Here is a 19,256-nt window from a genome sequence, read left to right on the forward strand (position 1 = left end):
TATGAAATATTCTCTCTTTGTTCCATTGTTAATTCAATACTGAGACAATCTTTTGTCAAATGTGGTCCTCCACACTGCTCACAACTAATTCGTATTGAGTGAATATCCTTAGTCATCTTTTCCATTCGTCTCTCCACAGCATCTATCTTTGCGGAAATGGAATCTAAGTCATGGCTAGAATCGGCTCTAGCTGCTTTAGATGATCTAACGATATCTTTTTCTTGGTGCCACTCATGTGAGTGGGAAGCAGTGTTATCAATAATTTTGTAAGCATCAGTTTCGGTTTTCTTCATAATAGAACCACCAGCTGCTATATCTATGTCTTTTCTTGTAGTGATGTCGCATCCTTGGTAGAATATTTGTACTATTTGACAGGTGTCTAAACCATGTTGCGGACATCCTCTTAACAACTTTCCATATCTTGTCCACGCCTCATATAGAGTTTCATTTGGTTTCTGTGTGAACGTAACAATTTCTGTTTGAAGTCTTACGGCTTTAGATGCAGGAAAGAATTGTTTAAGAAATTTGTCAATTAAAACATCCCATGTATCAATCGCCCCTTCAGGTAACGATTCCAACCAATCTTTGGCTTCTCCCTTTAAAGTCCAGGGAAATAACATGAGATATATCTGTTCATCCTCCACTTCTCGGATTTTAAATAGTGTGCAGATCCTATTAAAGGTACGTAGATGTTCATTTGGATCTTCCTTCGGCGCACCACTAAATTGGCATTGATTAGTCACCATGTGTAGAATTTGTCCTTTGATTTCATAATCTGGCGCATTAATGTCTGGATGAGTAATTGCGTGACCTTGGCCAGTGCGTTTAGCTCTCATTCGGTCTTCCATACTTAAAGGTTCCATAATTGAATTTGTTGAATCGGTATCACTAGATGATTCTGATTTAATGGTTCGTTCCTCAACAATCTCTGTTTGAATGATTGGTGGTTCCGGAGGAAAGTTTAATGGTTCAGGATCTATGAACCGTTCTGAATATTCTCTGGATTCTCAATTGTGAGGTTGGGTTCAAAAAATGGATTATCGGAAATTTGAACTGAAGTACTTGGTCGACTGGATGACGATTCTAAAGAAAAATCAACGGCGGTTATATTTGCTAAATGTCTTGATCTAGTTACAGGTGGTGAACGTACAAAAGGTGATGAACGTCTTGCTCGGTGCATTCACTGAATATCCTATTAGTTTTTAAAAGGAAAGAAAAATTATAATAAGTTATCCAATCAATAGACTTTTCTGATTTTGCCCACGTTTCGAATAGCCAAAAGATGCAGCAGAGGGGCAGGATTCGTTTGGTCTCAATATAATTGAGGACTGTTTGGCTCCAATAACCCGGTCCACGTACAAATCCAACTATTACTACGAACCAGAAAATTTTGATGTCTATCAATTTAACCACTTAAAATAAATTTTCGTAATTTTAAGAAATTTAGATAAGAAGTAGAAAAAAAATTCTAAGTCCTAAAACTAGAATAGCGAGAAATAAGAAAGAAAAAGAGTTCGTCGAAAAAAATCGAAAAAGGAAAAATAATGGTTGAAAAATAAAAGGTGACGGAAAAATAAAAGAAACTTATAAAAACTTAAAAATATTTGACTAACCTAACCTTATTACTACAACTAACTTAAAATTATAATCGCAAATTGAAATTACTAATTGGAATGACAATTGATACATAGTAAAAGGTCTAAAAATATTAAAGCTTACAGGAAAAACTAAATCCCAAATGGAAATAACTTAAAAAGAAACTAAAACTTAAAAAGGCGTTGCAAAATTCTAAAGTACCTAAATATTAGTCTAAAGAAAAAACACTTAAGGAATTCTACGGCAAAGCCTAAAAATCTAGGAGTAAAAATAACTATAGCAAAATCTAAGTTTAAAATTAAATATGAGCTAAAAATACAAATATTACGCTACAACGATTAAAAAGGGACAAAATATAAAAATATACAAAAAGTTGTAAAAATTACAATTTTTATAAAAATATTATTTTTATATTTTTTATTTAATAAAACTACTAATTTTACAATTTAATAAAATTAATTTAACTAAAATATATAAATAAAAAGTAAAAGTAAAAATAAAACTAATAATAATAATAATAATAATTAGGGTTTATATTATTAATAATTAATAATAATTCGTAATTAATGCTGGTTTAGGGTTTTTGTCCGTGTGTCAGGTAGCCTCCGCGAGTTGCGGTAATTTATAAAGAAAACCCCGCGAGTCGCGGGGTTCAGAATTTCAACTGACAGGTTTTATCTTCAACGCGTTTTTCTTTATTTATTTATTTATTTTATTTTCTGTTTTTAATTTTTATATAAATAAAAGATATTAAAATTAAACTTATATTTTTATAAACTAAAATAAAAATAAAGAAACTTATAAAACTTAAATATTTAACAAAATCTTAAAAATACATATTTTTGTTTTTCTTTTTATATTTTTCGAATATTTAAAACGTATTTTTACAAAACGAATTTTAATAAAAGTAAACAAAAAATCTTTTTTTTTTTTTTTATATTAGCGTTGCGCTTCCGGCTTTTAAGATATTCCCAGGCAGCGGCGCCAAAAATACTTGATGTCGTACGAGGTGTATACAAAATAGTTTATATTTTACTAGGAAAAACTATTAAATATGATACAATTTTACACAAGATATTTATTTATTTATAGAATGGATATACTTAAACCTTGCTACAACACTTATAGGCAGTGTACCTAATCGTACAGTAGTGTAGTTTTTAGTAAGTCCGGTTCGTTCCACAGGGAAATCTTTAAACAAAGCTCAACGCTATATTAGTTTACTTTTATAAAAATACAAATATATATAAGTAATATTATTATTATAAAGGGGGGTTTTTACCGTTTAATGACCGGTTTGTCGATTTTAAGACTTTAGTCGCAGTTAAAACCTAATGTAAAATATAAAATAAATACAAGACTTAAATTAAAGCGTAAAGTAAATAACGATAATGAAATTGCGAATAATAAAAGTGCGATAAAATAAAATTGCGATAATTAAAAAGTACGATAATTAAAAGTGCGATTAAATAACAATAAATAAAAGTGCGATAATTAGAAGTGCAATTAAATATAAAATAAAGAAAATTAAATATGAAATAAAAGAATTATGCTTATTTAAACTTCCGTAATCATGATGTTTGACGTGTTGATTTTAGTTTTATGCCCATGGGTTAATTGTCCTTTGTCCTGGATTATTTAATATGTCCGTCTGGTTTTTGTCCATAACAGTCCATCAGTCATAAATATAAAGTGCGAGTGTCCTCATCAAATTATTCTTATACCCGAAGTTAAATATTCCAACTAATTGGGGATTCGAATTGTAACAAGGTTTTAATACTTTGTTTAATGAATACACCAGGTTATCGACTGCGTGTAAACCAAGGTTTTACTACTTTGTTAACAATTACACCAATTACCCTTGAATGTAATTTCACCCCTGTTTTAATTATTCTAGTGGCTATTAATCCATTCCCGTGTCCGGTTAAATGAACGATTATTCGTACATATAAATACCCCGCCCATCGTGTCCGATCGAGTGTATATGGTAATTTATAGGGACGCCCAATTGTAAATCTTTATATTAACATTAACAAACTTTCATTTAGTTAAACAAATATAAAGCCCATTAATAGCCCATAGTCTAATTTCCACAAGTGTCGTTCTTTTATCCAAACCCCAATTATGGTACAAAGCCCAATTACCCAATTTTAGTAATTAGCCCAACATCATGACTACTTCGTTTTAAATAAGCATAATAATAACTTAGCTACGAGACATTAATATAAAAAGGTTGAACATAACTTACAATGATTAAAAATAGCGTAGCGTTACACGGACAGAATTTCGACTTACACCCTTACAACATTCGCTAACATACCCTTATTATTAGGATTATAATTAAAATTAAAATTAAAATATAAATTATATATATATATATATCGTATAGATAGAGAGATGAGAGAAATAGAATATGAAAAATGATCAGAATTCGGTTTGCTTTATAGCCAGAGTTGAAATTTGGGGCTCCGCGACTCGCGGCAAAATCCTCTTCAAACTCCGCGAGTCGCGGAGGATGTATTTACAGCTCACACCCTTGGAGTTTTCTCTGCCGACGGTTTTTAATATATATATATATAATATATATAATTAATATAATTAATTATATATTATATTATATTTATATACATAGTTAACTTGTAATTTTTAGTCCGTTGCGTCGAGCGTTGAGAGTTGACTCTGGTCCCGGTTCCGGATTTTCGAACGTCCTTGCGTACAATTTTATATTTTGTACTTTGCGTTTTGAATCTTGTACTCTTGTAATTTCGAGACGTTTCTTATCAATAATTGGAACCTTTTTGATTGTCTTTTGTACTTTTGAGCTTTTTGGTCGTTTGCGTCTTCAATTTGTCGAATCTGTCTTTTGTCTTCACCTTTTATTATTTAAACGATTATCACTTGTAAATAGAACAATTGCAACTAAAAGCTTGTCTTTCTTGAGGAATAATGTTATGAAATATATGTTCGTTTTTAGCATTATCAGTTACTTCCCCCTTTGGTTGTGGGATCACTTTAGAACGGAGACTAGTAGATCGCTCTTCAAGCATGGCATCCGAAAATCCCGTCCCTAAAAATGACGGATGTTTCTATAGTTGTAAGTATCATGAAAAAAGTCTAGAAATGAACTATAAAAAATCTTACTTTTTTAATTGTCGAATACTATACTATCGTATTTTAAGATATGAAATTTGAAACTGATAAAAACGCTCAGATGAAAAGATGCTGCTTCTAAATATCTTATAAAAAATTGATTATCATTTTTTTTGTTGTTGTTGTAATTACTAATTAGTAAATATCTTTAAAATAAGAAACATTCTTACCAATTTTACAGATGGTTTGATATTCATCCTTATTACTGTCATAACAAGCAAGAAGAAAGGCACCGTATCCACCAACACGTTTTCGACGTCCATGAAAGGCGGCAATCGGTACTAAATCTAACGAGTCACCGTACTGTACAAAACACAGAGTACCTTTTGCAATAAAGCCGTGTTGGAGAATATATATATCAAAAAAAAAAAAAAAAAAAAAACCATATCGAATACCTGTCCATATAGTCTTTCTTTAACTTGAGCCAGTTATTCGATCGCTTTGCAGGCTCATATGTAGCATCTTTAGTTAACGTTTTGATAATCAGTCCCTCACAACTGATAAAAGAACAGAAACTTACAAGTCAAATCCAAAGTTCCAAAAATCGCTACTCGGGGAGTACTAGGTCGGACTTTATAGAGAGTACTCGAATGTTGACCAATTTTGACTTTGACCTATTTTGAACAGGTTTGACTTTGACCAATTTTGACCATTTTCCGAGCAAGTTTTAACCTAGTTTTGAACGATTTTACGAGTAATCCCGAGTTTTGACCGAGTTTGACCAAGTTTGACAGCAACACTGGTCAATCTACATCACTTAAACAAAAGTGGATTATAGAAATGAATGGAGACGTGTATTATTATTATTACCTGGCGTTAACAGCAGTATCTAAAAATGTTTGAATCTCTTCTAGATCGTCTGATGTTATGGCTGTTGCAAGCTGGAAAAATCCAGGTTCTTCCTCAAACGATTCATATAGACGCTTAAAAAAAAAAGAACAATAATTATTTATACTCAGGAAAATCAAAAAATATAAAATGAAAATAAAACAGATTTTCACCTCTCTTCGAATGTTAAGTTGTTCCTGTAAAAGCTGGTGTCCATTCACATACAACAAATCGAAAGCGTAGATGCATACATCAACCTTGATTTCACTCATCACAACATTTTAACGATGAGTTTTTAATCGAATTTGGTATGTATGGAACAAAATATAAACTTGATTTATCTAATCTATTATCTTATGATTATATAAAATACTCCAAAGACTTAATTATAAGGTCAATACAACTTCAAACAGAATAAACACACAATCAAGTACAATTTTTTACAGCACGTTCACTGTGATAATTTATTTAACTCTGCTTTTGTACATAATATATATGTACCATACTATAGTCACCATTCAAGCAAACATAATTACGTTCAAGTTAACCAATGTAGTAAGTAAAACTGCACCTTAGCAATAACCCGAAAAGTATCAAACACTTTAGCCACTGTCAATGGTTGTGGTTTCCGCATCAACGGTTGTGACGATCTACTCGCTTTTGCAACAAGACCCAAGTCTCCCAATTCCTGTAATCAAATACACATAAAACATTAGTTTATCTTCAACACAACAACCAATTTTAGCAAACTTAAAACCTTATATTGCTTTTTAATATGTGTTTCTTTAGCACCACAAGCTTCAGCTAATGCCTTAATAATCGAAGCATCCCCAATTCCTAGCTCTAACCAGTCATGAGCCGGTGCAATTCGATTCGCTAAAAGATATACAACAGCCACCAAATCATCAGGTGTTGTATCAATCACAGTCCTCAACATATTACATACAATTTCAGTAATTGCAATTCGACCCGATTCATTTGATACCGCATCAAAAACCCTACCAAGAAACAAAAACGGCACACGTTCTCCTTCATCCCAATACGCAGCAGTTTTAGGATCAAACTTAACAGCTTTCTTCTTCAATTGAGTGATACTATCATCAACAGTACTAACCTTTTGTTTCTTCGACCTCTTTTCTTCTTCAAAATTAGGGTTTGCGAGAACTTGATTAGACCCGTTTGAGACATGGGGCTTTTGTTCCTTTTGGTCTGGATTTGAAGCTGCTTCCTGTTTAGGTTCAATTGGTTTGACAATTTGGATGGAATCAATTTGCTGTTTTGATACTAGGGTTTTACGTTTTTTAGGGGAAGCTGAAGAAGATGATGATTGGGATTTGTTCTTGTTGGTGGTGGCACGTGCGTTGGACATGAGTGCATCGAAGGCCGATGGACGAGATGATGACACTATGAAAATGGAATCTGAAAATGGCTTTCTAATTGTTAGAAATAATGATAATGATTTAAGAAATGAATTTGGTAGTGAGTGAGAAATTGCAGTGGTTATGGTGGTTGTGCGAGTTACGGTTTGATAGCATGATCGGAGTGATAACATGAACCAGTTGCAGGATGTGGTGAAATTTGGGGTTTAATTTAGGTGAAGGTTTTTAGAGTATGACGGGAAAATTGATACCCTAAATTCACCCCGTTTCTTATTACGGTAATTTAATACTCATAAATTAATAATCTCGATAAAATTAATAATTTATCCGGTCTCAACTTGGGACCAGTACAAATTTGGACCTCAATCGATAAAATAATAAGATACTACCTCCGTCTCATTCCAATAGTCCACAGACAAAAAACACGCAGTTTTAGGAAATCCCACTAACTTCATTTCTCCACCAATGAAATATCTTCTCTCTCCAAATCCACCAATAAAATATCATCTTTCCTTTCTATTTATGGAAGTGGACTATCAGAATGGGACAAACCAAAATAGAATACTAGCATATTGGAATGAGACGGAGGTATAATTTTTTTGAAATCCCAATTTAAATATATTAGTCCCACTGAAACTATAAATTAATAATTACTAATTTTTTTTTGAAATCCTAATATACATTGAACTTGACAAGTTCATTATTGTGTGAATGTACATACATGGGAATTTTGAAGGTCATTGTTTATGTTTTATCAAATAGGTAAAGTGAACGGACATGATAATTTCAAATGTCGACGCATTAATTTGAGACTTGCTCGCAAACATAAGCCAAAATATTAAATTGATAATTTATTAATTTTTCGTATAATAATATTTCGCTAAATTGATAAAATATCTTGGTCCCAACATTATTAATTTATAGAGGTTTAACTGTATCTGATTATTGGGCAGGGTGTATCTGATTATTGGGCAGGGTGTCTGAATATTTCTGAAACTTACAACTAAAAACGGGTTTAATTTTATTAAATTTTCTGCTAATTTTCTTTTTCCAGAAAAAAACAATCAATATATTAAATTGATAGATAGACTAATTGTCCAATACATGAAGAAGACTTACGAAACAAAGCACACACCAAGCTACGGCACAAAGAAAATAATAAAAAAAGCAAAGCATACACAACACACCCTATATTATACATAGGGTTGTACATGGTGAGGTACCGGACAAAACTAATTCGGTTCGGTACTATCTCGAGTCCCATTTTATAGCAAAAAGTCGGACCAAGGACCGGATCACATAATATCGGTATGGTTCGGTTCCTGAAAAATCTGTTCGGTTGGTTATGGGAAGAGAACAGTCTCGTCTCATAATCATATCATATATAAAAAGTACACGAATATGATATATAGTGAAATATTCATTTGAATCCAACAATTTGCTTGAAATATTTAGAAGTGATTGTCGCGCTCTGATTGGTCCCTTGAATTTATAGCACATTGTTGAATTTACATGATTACAACTCATGATATATAATACTTGAATCAGACGTTTCATACAAGTATCCAATAATACGTCTTAAAAGATTGAATTATATGCATTGTCTTAATATAAAATAGTTGGTCAATTAATAATTTTATGTTAGACGAAACAAGTAAGATCCGTTGGGATTCGAACCCTTAGATCTTAATTCATGGGGCTTGAAACTTTCATTATATTTATGAGCATATAAAGGCTACATAATGTTAAAAAAAAAAAAAAAAAAATTTTTTTTCTGTTTTTTGGCAAAAAACGAATAACTTAAATAGAACCAAAGACTCTCACCAAAAGTAAAAGGACCCATTAGGAAAACAAAGTACAAACCGACTCAAGACTGTTTCGCACCTAGAAAGCATACAAGAGAACCTACACCAACTGCAAAAAGAAAACTAAGCTATCTAGACGTGAACCAGACAAACAAGGCCAAACACCACGAGGCATACTAACAAGCCCAAATACCGAACAAGACTACCCAAAAAAAAAATAGAAATAAGAAGCCCCAACATCAACTATGCTGTTAGCCCACCTACAACACTAACAGAGACGTTGTTCAGCACCTAAATCAGATGATAACAACATCAAGCAAAAGGAAAATAAGGGAATGACTATAGCCACTACAAAAAACACAAATATGCTCACAAATCACATGTTGATAACGATCAAACTCCGCAATCACCCGCCGCCTTGAAAGCTTTTTTCCCCCTCTTATCCGGTTTGAGCAATTTACCTTCCATTTGTGCGTACGAAACCGGGTTACCTGATCTATTTTCAATATCAAACGATAAATAGGATGAACATGTTGGGTTATTGAGGTCATTTGTTTTTGTTGTATTATTCGTATGGTCTTATTTAGCTATGTTTACATGATCGACCCCTTATGTAGATATGATTGTCCCTTTTATAATCCTTCTTCATCATTTTGATGAATCTTTTATACTAGTGAAATAACCCGTGGAATCACGGGTTTGTATAAAAAACAATTTAATGATATGTTTTAGCTATTAAGTGAATTTAAATGTTAAAGTCATTTATTTTAATGACCTATGGAACTACGAATTCTGACTAAGAAACTTGTCGTTGTTTTTACAAATATATAGAGACATGTATTTTCGCATTCATGTGTAACGTAATTAAAGAGAATCCATATTTAAATACTAATAATATAATATAATTATTATAATTATAATTATTATAATAAAAATAAATAATAATAATAATAATAATAATAATAATAATAATAATAATACTAAAGTTTGCTCAAAGTTGAGTATCTATATTTTTAATAATAATTATTAGTAATAACAAATTTCTTTTAATTTTTTTTAGAAAATTAAAATACAATTATTATATAAATGTTGTACAATATGCTTTAAAATTTGTAAATGTGTTCTATAAAAGATTGTACAATTTGTTTTGAAGTTTGTACATATGGTCATGTGGGTGTTTTATCATAAAGTTGTACATAATGCTTCAAATATTGTACATATGATCATAGAGTGTTTTTACCATAAGGTTGTACATAATGTTTCAAAGATTATGGGAGTGTTTTATTTTCTTTCCATAATAATAGGGGAGTTTACTTTTTTGTTTGCATAATTCTTGTACATAATTCACGTACATATGATCATGGTTGTGCATTGTTTTTAATTTTTTTTTCTAATTAAGGATGACATCATCATTAAGGATGGATTAGCTTAATGGTGACATCATCACTATAAAATTTTAATAGAAATTATAGATAGATATTATCGTTTTCTGCCAAAAATAGTAAGATATGTTGATTAATAAACGAATCAATAGGTCTGCTAAAAGATCCATGAAGAAGACTATATGCATTGGTTTTTAAAAGACTCGCGAACAAGAATAAACTTGTTTATTATTTAAATTATGAGCATAGAGAGTCATCCATTGCTTATTAAAAGGAACAAGATTAAGTAAACAAATTAGATCTATATAATGTAAATATTTTGGTCCGGTCCGTTTCTCCTTTTTTCAGGTTCGGTCCTTCCCGTACCGAGGACCGAAAAATATGAAATTTAAGGATCGTGGACCGTACCGAAACTCCTCCGTCCAGTTCGGTTCTACTTCGCTCCGGTCCTTAATTTTTTCGATTTTTTCCCGTACCATGCTAACCGATTCATACATGAACTACTCAAACATCATTTATCAAAATCCACCGACTCGCTAATCACACATTAAATTGATGTTCCTAACAAAAGCTTAGCCCTTTCTTTAATCTTTTTTTCAAAAAACAAGGACTTTAATTAAGAAAAAATATCACGGATGGTCCATGTGGTTTGTATAGGAAATCACCGGTAATCCCTATATTTTTTTTCTGTCAAAGATGGTCCATATGATTTTCACTATTAATTGATGATGGTTCATCTGGTGCATATCCATAGAGACCATCCTTGTAAAAAAAAAAATGCAAACTGAGAGTCCAGACTCAAATGCAAATTACATGAATCATTCTTGACAGAAAAAAAGTATAGAGACCACTGGTAATTTCTTATACAAACCACATAAACCATACGTGATATTTTGGCTTGAATTAATAAAAAATCATCAAAGCGATGATTTGTGAGAATTACATGAGGTAGATATCAATCAATTGAGACATAATAACAAAAGTGCATAAAAGGCCTACTGGCCCAATACTAAACATATATGTTCTAGAGCTTCTTGGACTTTATATCAGGAACATATGTAAACAAAACACGACGATATATAATCGAACAAATTTCAAAGATTAGCACTTGTGTGCTGTGGCCCAAACGAATACCTTCATTTAGCACATCGAACTATGGCTCTTCAACATTCACACACCCCTTGAAAAAGCACATTATTTCTAGAGTTCCATATTATCGGCCCAATAAACATTCAAAACTTTAATCCCCATAATACCACCAAACCATGCAGCCAAAACATATGCTACGACATGTGACAAATCCCATAAAATATCCCAGTATACCACCACTTATACAGAGAACACCATACCTTATTGGAGTGAAAACAATGTAGTATGAGATATTCCACCAATTCATCTACTTGTGTGTTGGTGATCTTTCTTGTCTTTTTGGGTTCGAGGACGAACTATGTGGGTGATAGATCGTTGAATCTATCCGGTTTTGTCAGAAAACCCTAATTTATTCAAAATTGGGGTTAGGGTTTGTGTTCATCGTTTACTGTCAGTGTTCATCCTTCTTACTGCTGGTGTTCATCGTTCTTCTGTTGCATCATCAATCATTCATGATTGATTGGTTACTTCTATCTCTTCTTTATATAATATACTGTTTTAACTCTTCTAGTTTTCTTTGGTAGAAGAGACAACCTCATGCTCTTGCCTTGGTCACAATTCCCTTTGAGAATTGTGATATCCTGGTTCATTCACGGCTGTTGTTTAGGGTTATTTGTTCTGTCTATCTGTCTTTATTTTTTGTTTATTTTATCCTAATAATGGGAGATACTGGTTGGGGTAATGCATCTACATCTTTAACATTGATCAACAAGCTTGATTTTGGTGACCCATTATACTTACATCCAAGCGACACAACATCTGGAACACCTTTAATTGCAATACAACTTAAAGGCACTTAAAATTATATGTTTGGAGTAGATCAATGCTTCTTATATTGGGTACAAAGAATAAACTTGGCTTTATTAATGGAACCTTTGTTAAAAGTACTACAAATGATGTTTTAGCCGGTCAATAGAATATGTGTAACACTGTCGTGTTATCTTGGATTATGGGTAATTTGTCTGATGAGCTTTATTCAGGACAAATCTTTAATACTTTTTCTATTGATGTGTGGACTGATCTAAAAGAAACTTTTGATTAAATTGATGGATCTGTCATTTCAAGTTACATCATAAAAATAACTCATTAAGACAAAATGATAGTTCTCTATCAGAATATTATCATACTCTAAATGGTCTTTGGAAGCAGTATGATTTTATGGTGTCTTCACCACCCTGCACATGTGGGGAGTTGCCTGCACTTCTGAAGCATCTGTCTCTGTTGTTCAAAATAACAAAGTAATGAAACTAATGTAGTTTTTGATGGGTCTAAATGACACATATATCTCTGTAAGAAGTAACATTTTTTCGAGAGATCCTCTCCCAAATGTGGAAAGTGCTTATGCCATAATTTTTACAGAAGAATCTCACGGAAGTAATTCCTTTAAAAGATGTCAACTCCAAAACTCAGACCTCTGCCTTTCTGGCACAAGCTCTTAAATAAAGTAACAATAACAGTAATAATGTGTCAAGCTTCAATAATACTAATAGGGGTCCTAATCCAAACTTAAAATGCAAAAAGTGTAACAAAATTGGTCATACATTGAAATATGTTTTGAAATTGTGGGTTATCCACCCAACTTTAAAAGAAACTTTAATAATAACCAAAATAAAACTTCAACAATAATCAGAATAACTTCAGAAATATTTCTAATAACCATGGTGCTTCTAATGAAGCAAGCACAAGTGGTTCTTCTCCTCTTTATTTTTCAAATGAACATATGCTTAAACTTCTCAGTCTTAGAAATGATGTACCAAGCTCTGTTCCTACATGCTCCATGTCTAATATGGAAGGTACTTTCTTTAATGGCAGTACAAAATTTTATGTCAACTTCAATAAGTTTTTTAATTCTAATCTTACACGATCCAAACATATCTATAATGGGTGGATTATTGACTGTGGAGAAAATCAACACATGACTTCCAGAAAATGTTTAGTCAAATGTTGTTGATATCTCTGGTTCAAAATTAACAGAACACCAATAATTTGCATAGCCGTAAGAACAGAAGTGATTAGTTACACTCTGCTAGCAAATGATAAAAACTTATTCATCCAATTATCAACCTAGTTTTTAACTCTCTCGACTAAGATCTTACAATCACGATACATTAAGCGAGATGAAGCAAGTAGAATGCCAAGATACCTAACACGTAATTTACCTTCTTCGAAGGGAAATAACATTAAAATATTATTCTTTATAGAATCTGCAACATTGTTGAAAAATCCGTACTCTTTGGTAAAACTTGGAACCAAACCCGAACACCTTTTGAATTCCTCCAACGAGTCACGTGAGTTGAATCGAAGCTGAATTGGCTTGAGAAAAAATAAATAAGTCATCCGGGAAACAAAGGTTAACAATTTTGAGCTTGTCACATTTCGAGTGGAATTTAAAACGAGGCGACCGATTAATGTTTCTTTTAATCGTAAGAGTCAGAACTTCCATCACGAGTGTGAAAGTAGACATAGGATCTCATTGTCTCAAACCTCTTCTCCCTCAGAAAAAACCAAGTAACTCACCGTTAATATTAATAGAAAATGAAATAGTCGTTACACAAGTCATGATTCAATTTATCATGTTCCTTGGAAAGCCAAAACAAATTAAACTAACCTCCAGTCCCAATCAACGGTATCATAAGCCTTCTGAATATAAACTTTAAATGCACACCTACGAGGGCCTCCATCTAAATGATAGTTCTTCATCAAAACCTGAGTCAAAAGAATATTGTCGGAGATACGCCTACCAAGAATAAATGCGAATTGATTAGAACTAACAACCTCATCCAGGCTCGCCTTTATTCGAGAAGTAATAATCTTACTAATTGCCTTATAAACAACATTACAACATGAAATATGCCTATAATCATTAACTTTACTTGGAGTTTTCACCTTCGAAAACAAGGCAATAATAGTAGTATTAAGATCTTTAAGTATTTGACCCTTACAAAAGAACTCTTTAACAAGACTAATAAGATCACCACCAATACTATCCCATGCTTCCTTAAAAAATGTAACACCCCGTTAAAATGTGTCTTGACGTGGTGTGTTACCAAGAGGTTAAAGTCCAGTATTTGTACTCTATATGCTTTAATCCTTAGATTCCATGCTTGACCTCTAACATTTTTTTTTATTGCGGAAGCGTAGCTAAAGTAGATTACCTGAGATTAACATGCTAAAAACGTCAACACAAAGGTTGAGTGAATCATAGGTTTAAGTAGTATAAAACATAGACCACAAGTTTTGTTTTCATGCTCGCAAGCACCGTTAATAAGTTTAAAAAGATTCTACAAGGTTTGAGCACCCGGTAACTAAGCTTAACACATATATAAAGTAGCCATATTTTTAAATACACTTAACCAATGTGTACTAATTCAAATAGTATACGCCCATTTTGTGCTAGCGCGAATAGCACGGACGGGGATGTCAAGCCCTATGGATCCTATAGATCTGATGAACATAGTCGATCGATGGTCTTTGACTGTCGATCGATGGACTGTGACCGTCGATCGTTGGTATTTGAGAGAGACGATCGACCGATTGACTAAACCATCGACCGATAGAGTTTAACCATTGACCGATGGAGTTTAAGTAATGATATTGTCTTGTTGCTGGTTGTTATCAAGATGCGATCACTGAAATGTTTTTATTTATCACTAGGTGGAAAAGATAAAGAGAAGGCTTAGAAAGATTAGACCTCTCATAACCTTCATAAAGAGTAACCAATGTGATCATGTCGGAAAATTAAGCTGCAAAGGTGTTTATCAAACAAGTTCCTTGTGTTAGCGTGTTTTGAAGGGCTTATGCTTATGAGGTTACAACTTTATTATGCTAAAGATGTCTTTGCGCACCTAGATGTTAGCTTCATAGAGACAACTTATTTGGGTCTGAGTAGCTATCAACTTATAAGCTATTTAGTATTTACTCATATGCTTTCAAAAAGATGATAAATTTCCAGCTGAAACATATCAATTCGTCGAATTCGATGAACTGGCTACAAAAAAAGTTCACATATCACATATGTATGTACGCCATGTTGGTATTGTAGAAAATCTACCTTAGATAAACAAAAAAAGAATCTGCTAAAATATGGTATACTGCTGCGTGTACTATGTTTTTGTAAAATGTGATTGATAGAGAACAAGCCATCGCCAGGCCCAAGCCCAATAGTGATAGAAAACAAACAAGCCCAAGCCCAAATGGAAAGACTTTATATACTTGTCTTAGTGATTAGGGTTCGCAGTCATTAATTAAGTATGTTTTTGGCTCTTTGAGCTTGGGCACTCCGATTAGGGTAGAGTTTTCCAGGTCATTGGATCTCTGATTTGTTTATCATCTTCAATTATCAATATCAATAACACTATATTTCACTTCTTATCAATGGTTCATTGCCACTTACTTTATCTTCTCCAAAAATGGTGATTCCAGATCAACACTCCATCACCACCCGGTTAGAAGAACAACTTGATGCACACGATAAAAAATTAGAGTTCCTTTCATATCAGATGACAAATCTTAGTTCTAAAGTGAATTATATGAAGGAATCACTCAATGAATTACCAGGATTGATAGAGAAGATAATCGTGAATGGTATCCAACAACACAGGAATCCATCTCTTAGTTTTTCTTCACCTCCGCTAACACTAATTCTGGATCAATCGAGGGAACAAGAAACTAATACGTTTCTGAAGGGGCCCAAAGAAGAAATAGAAAATCTGATCCGTCCATTAAACCCTAATTCTTCCAATCCATCGCAACATAGTGCAAACACCACCTCCTTCTACGCTATGGGCGGCGATTTGTCAGATGGGATAGAGAATAAGCCGTACATGGAATTATGCTTCTACAAGTCAGGTCCACTAACATATCATTCTGCTGAATTAAATAAGCCCATTACAAAATCACCCGTCATTGTATTCTCTTTATCTTCATTATTTTGATGAATATCCTTCAATTAATACAAGGGCTTATCACCTATTTGCCCAATTTTCTACTAGGTTTTGAGCTGGAACCCTAAAAAAAATTTAAGAAAATTCATGCGCAAGGCGCAAAGATCATTAGTCCTTGCGGCCTTGCGACTTGCGCCCTTGCATACGGACGCAAGGCGCAAGGTTCATGTCTTGCGTCCTTGCTCCTTATCAGAATATATTTTTTTGTGATTTCTGGATAAGATTTTGTTAGATTTTTTGTACCTTTAAGGATAAGATTTTGTTCCTATATATTTATTGAGGCTAGAACTCCAGATAACCAATTTCATTTCACTTCATTTCTAAATAAATCATGTCATTAGAGCATCATTAAGGTACACTTTTATCTATTTTTTTCACTAATTTGTGTATTAATGAGTTGTAGTAATGATGAAACATTTGTTGTTCATGTATGTTGTGGAGGTAATTTTGAATTTGTTAACAACATACCTATGTATCTTCCCCTTGATTGTTTTAGAACCAGATTAAAACTATCACTTGCTCCACAAAAACCAATAAATCGAAGAGTATTGTTAAGGAAAGTTCTTAAAAAAATTGAGTTGCCACCTAATGCACCTGTTTCGCTGAGATGTATTGATAATAATCATATTTTTGATATTACTGATGATCATGAGGATTTTTTTGACTTTTTAAAACACGCTGTCTCAAACGAGCCTATTGATATTTATGTTGTCGACAAAGTAAGAATGCTTCAACCCCAACAAAATCCACAAACACACCATCTCCAACAAAACCTAGAAACACTCCAGCCCCAACAAAATCCACAAACACACCATCTCTAACAAAACCTACGAATACTCGAGTCTCAACCAAACAAACAAACACACCATCTTCAAGAAACCTTACGAATACACAATTCCTAACCAAACCTCGAAATACACCATTTGGAGGAAGAACAGGCTGAAATACCAACTCCAAACACAGAAGAATTTGATTTCTTCAACCATGGCGCCGAGAACGTGTGTAAAATAAAAAAAATAGAGAACCCGTTTATAACTGTTGTTACGTCTAGTGATTTGGATGAAGCAAGTGAGGAAGATGAAGATGAAGAAGATGAAGAAAAACAAGATTTATTCTGGAATATGCCAACTCTACACAGTCAGCAAGATGAAGAAAACCCCGAATTTATGACCCGAATTCCAACCACGTATCAGGTAGTATCTGATTCGGTCAAAGTTCGTCAAACGTTTTCGAACAAGGAAGAATTCCTAAACCAGCTATTTACAAAATGCCTTGAAGAAAACTTTCAAATTTAACCTGTAAAGTCGGAAAAATCTCTGTACACCGCTAAATGTGTGTTGCCAAATTGTGAGTGAATATGTAGTGCATACAAAATAAGACACACTGAAAACTTTATGGTGAAGAAGTTGAATGAAGTACACACATGCTCAATCATACAAATTATGGGAAACAATAAACATGCTACTAAAAAGGTGTTGGGTAGTATTCTTATGGATTTGTTCAAGGCTACAAATCGAGAGTATAAACCAAAAGTTATACGTGATGATGTAGCCAATCGGTTTAGATTGAGCGTATCATACAATCAAGCATGGAGGGCCAAGTGTCAAGCAATAGAGATGTTACGTGGCAGTAGTGATGACTCCTTTAGAATGCTTCCCATTTACCTTCATAACCTTAAGATCCACAACCCGGGAACCATCACCAATTTGGTTACCGACAAAGAAAATAAATTTGTGATGTGTTACATGTCCATTGGCGTAGAACCAATTAAAATACGTACACCATACGCAAGGGCGCAAAGAAACACCTTGCGCCTGGAGTACGCAAATACGCAAGTCATACCTTGCGCCTGGTTGATAACACGCAAGGTCGCAAGGAATGACTTGCGCTTCGGGGACGCAAGACAAAAGGATGAGTCTTGCATCCTTGCGCCTGGTTTATGATGCATCATTGATAATATTTGATTTATTGTGAAAATTTCATGCAGATTCGATCATTTGTGCAACATGTTCACCCGATAATCATCGTCCATGCTCCACATTTAAAGGGTGAGTACCTGGGTACTAATTTAGTTGCTGTTGCGATGGATGGCAATAATGGAATTTTTCCATTGGCTTATGGAATTGGTGAAGGCGAGATAAACAGTGTTTAGTCATGGTTTTTTGACAACCTAAGAGATCATTTAATGAGTTATGATATGGTTGATCGTATGTCAGAGATTACTTTATTTATGATCGCGATCGCTCTCCTTCAATAGCACACGGCATTGTAAATGTGTTTCCAGAAGCGTTTCACGCTCATTACGTCATTTATTCATGAACATCAAAACTAAATCCAACAAGATGAAATTCTTCTAATGGCACTATTGGAAAATAGTTAAGGCTTACCATGCGTCGGATTTTCAGGATCATCTTGATGTATTTTGAAGGAGATTGAAAGCGTCTTATAAAGTGCTATGTGATGATGGTATCAATAGATGGTCCAGAAGTCAATCTACTCATGTTAGGTATCATACCTTACAAGCAACAGTGTAGAGTCTATAAACTCTCTATCAAGACATGCTCGTAAGCTACCCGTTTGCATGTTGTTGGAATTTTTTCGTTGTTCGATACAGGTTTGGTATTTCAAACATCGCAATAAATCAGTTAGTCTTACTTCACCGGTTACTCCACATGTTGAACGTAAACTAGCCAAGAGGACGGACAAATCAAGAAGATGGCGAGCATTTCCATTGACAAATGATCTAATAGAGGTACATGATGGACGAAAAAATAGGTTTGTTAATCTGGAAGATAAAACTTGTTCATGTGGTCAATGGCAATTATCAGGCATACCTTGTAGTCATGTGATTGCATCAGCATGACTCTTCGGAGTGGAGGATGTTAGTTGTTATGTATCACATTGGTTCACAACTCAAATATACATAAATACGTATTCCGAACACATTCTTCCTCTCCCCCATCAGTCTGAATGGTCGAACTTGGACCCGGGATTTTGAAAATTGTACACCCCCCAGTTCTAAAG

The 19,256-nt window shown here is 33.4% G+C and overlaps 2 protein-coding genes across 3 annotated transcripts in view; both read right to left on the bottom strand.

Annotated features, from left to right (window-relative positions):
• The window catches only part of LOC139876647 (DNA ligase 1-like), a 29,665-nt gene extending 24,618 nt beyond the window's left edge, over positions 1–5,047 (bottom strand). For both annotated transcript variants that reach the window (XM_071864002.1, XM_071864003.1), the window contains exon 1: positions 4,917–5,047. In XM_071864002.1, the coding sequence (XP_071720103.1) occupies positions 4,917–5,009 (93 nt within the window). In that variant the 5' untranslated portion in view covers positions 5,010–5,047. The remainder of the gene's footprint in view (positions 1–4,916) is intronic.
• On the bottom strand, positions 5,034–6,943 carry LOC139875782 (DNA ligase 1-like). Its single transcript, XM_071863079.1, has 6 exons — positions 6,332–6,943; positions 6,146–6,262; positions 5,748–5,831; positions 5,557–5,669; positions 5,142–5,243; positions 5,034–5,049 (listed from the first exon to the last, which is right to left on the bottom strand). Exons 1-6 carry the CDS (start codon positions 6,941–6,943, stop codon positions 5,034–5,036), a joined length of 1,044 nt encoding a protein of 347 aa, XP_071719180.1.
• Between the last annotated feature and the right edge of the window lie 12,313 nt (positions 6,944–19,256).

Source organism: Rutidosis leptorrhynchoides, chromosome 11 (genome assembly GCF_046630445.1).
Source record: "Rutidosis leptorrhynchoides isolate AG116_Rl617_1_P2 chromosome 11, CSIRO_AGI_Rlap_v1, whole genome shotgun sequence".
Taxonomy (NCBI): Eukaryota; Viridiplantae; Streptophyta; class Magnoliopsida; order Asterales; family Asteraceae; genus Rutidosis; species Rutidosis leptorrhynchoides.

Excerpts from the sequence above, each read along its gene's own strand:
- LOC139875782 (XM_071863079.1), bottom strand. The coding sequence starts at position 6,943 with ATGTCCAACGCACGTGCCACCACCAACAAGAACAAATCCCAATCATCA. Across the intron at positions 6,263-6,331 it reads ATATTAAAAAGCAATATAAG|GAATTGGGAGACTTGGGTCT; the intron begins GTTTTAAGTTTG and ends ATTTGATTACAG. Across the intron at positions 5,670-5,747 it reads AACTTAACATTCGAAGAGAG|CGTCTATATGAATCGTTTGA; the intron begins GTGAAAATCTGT and ends TTTTTTTTTAAG.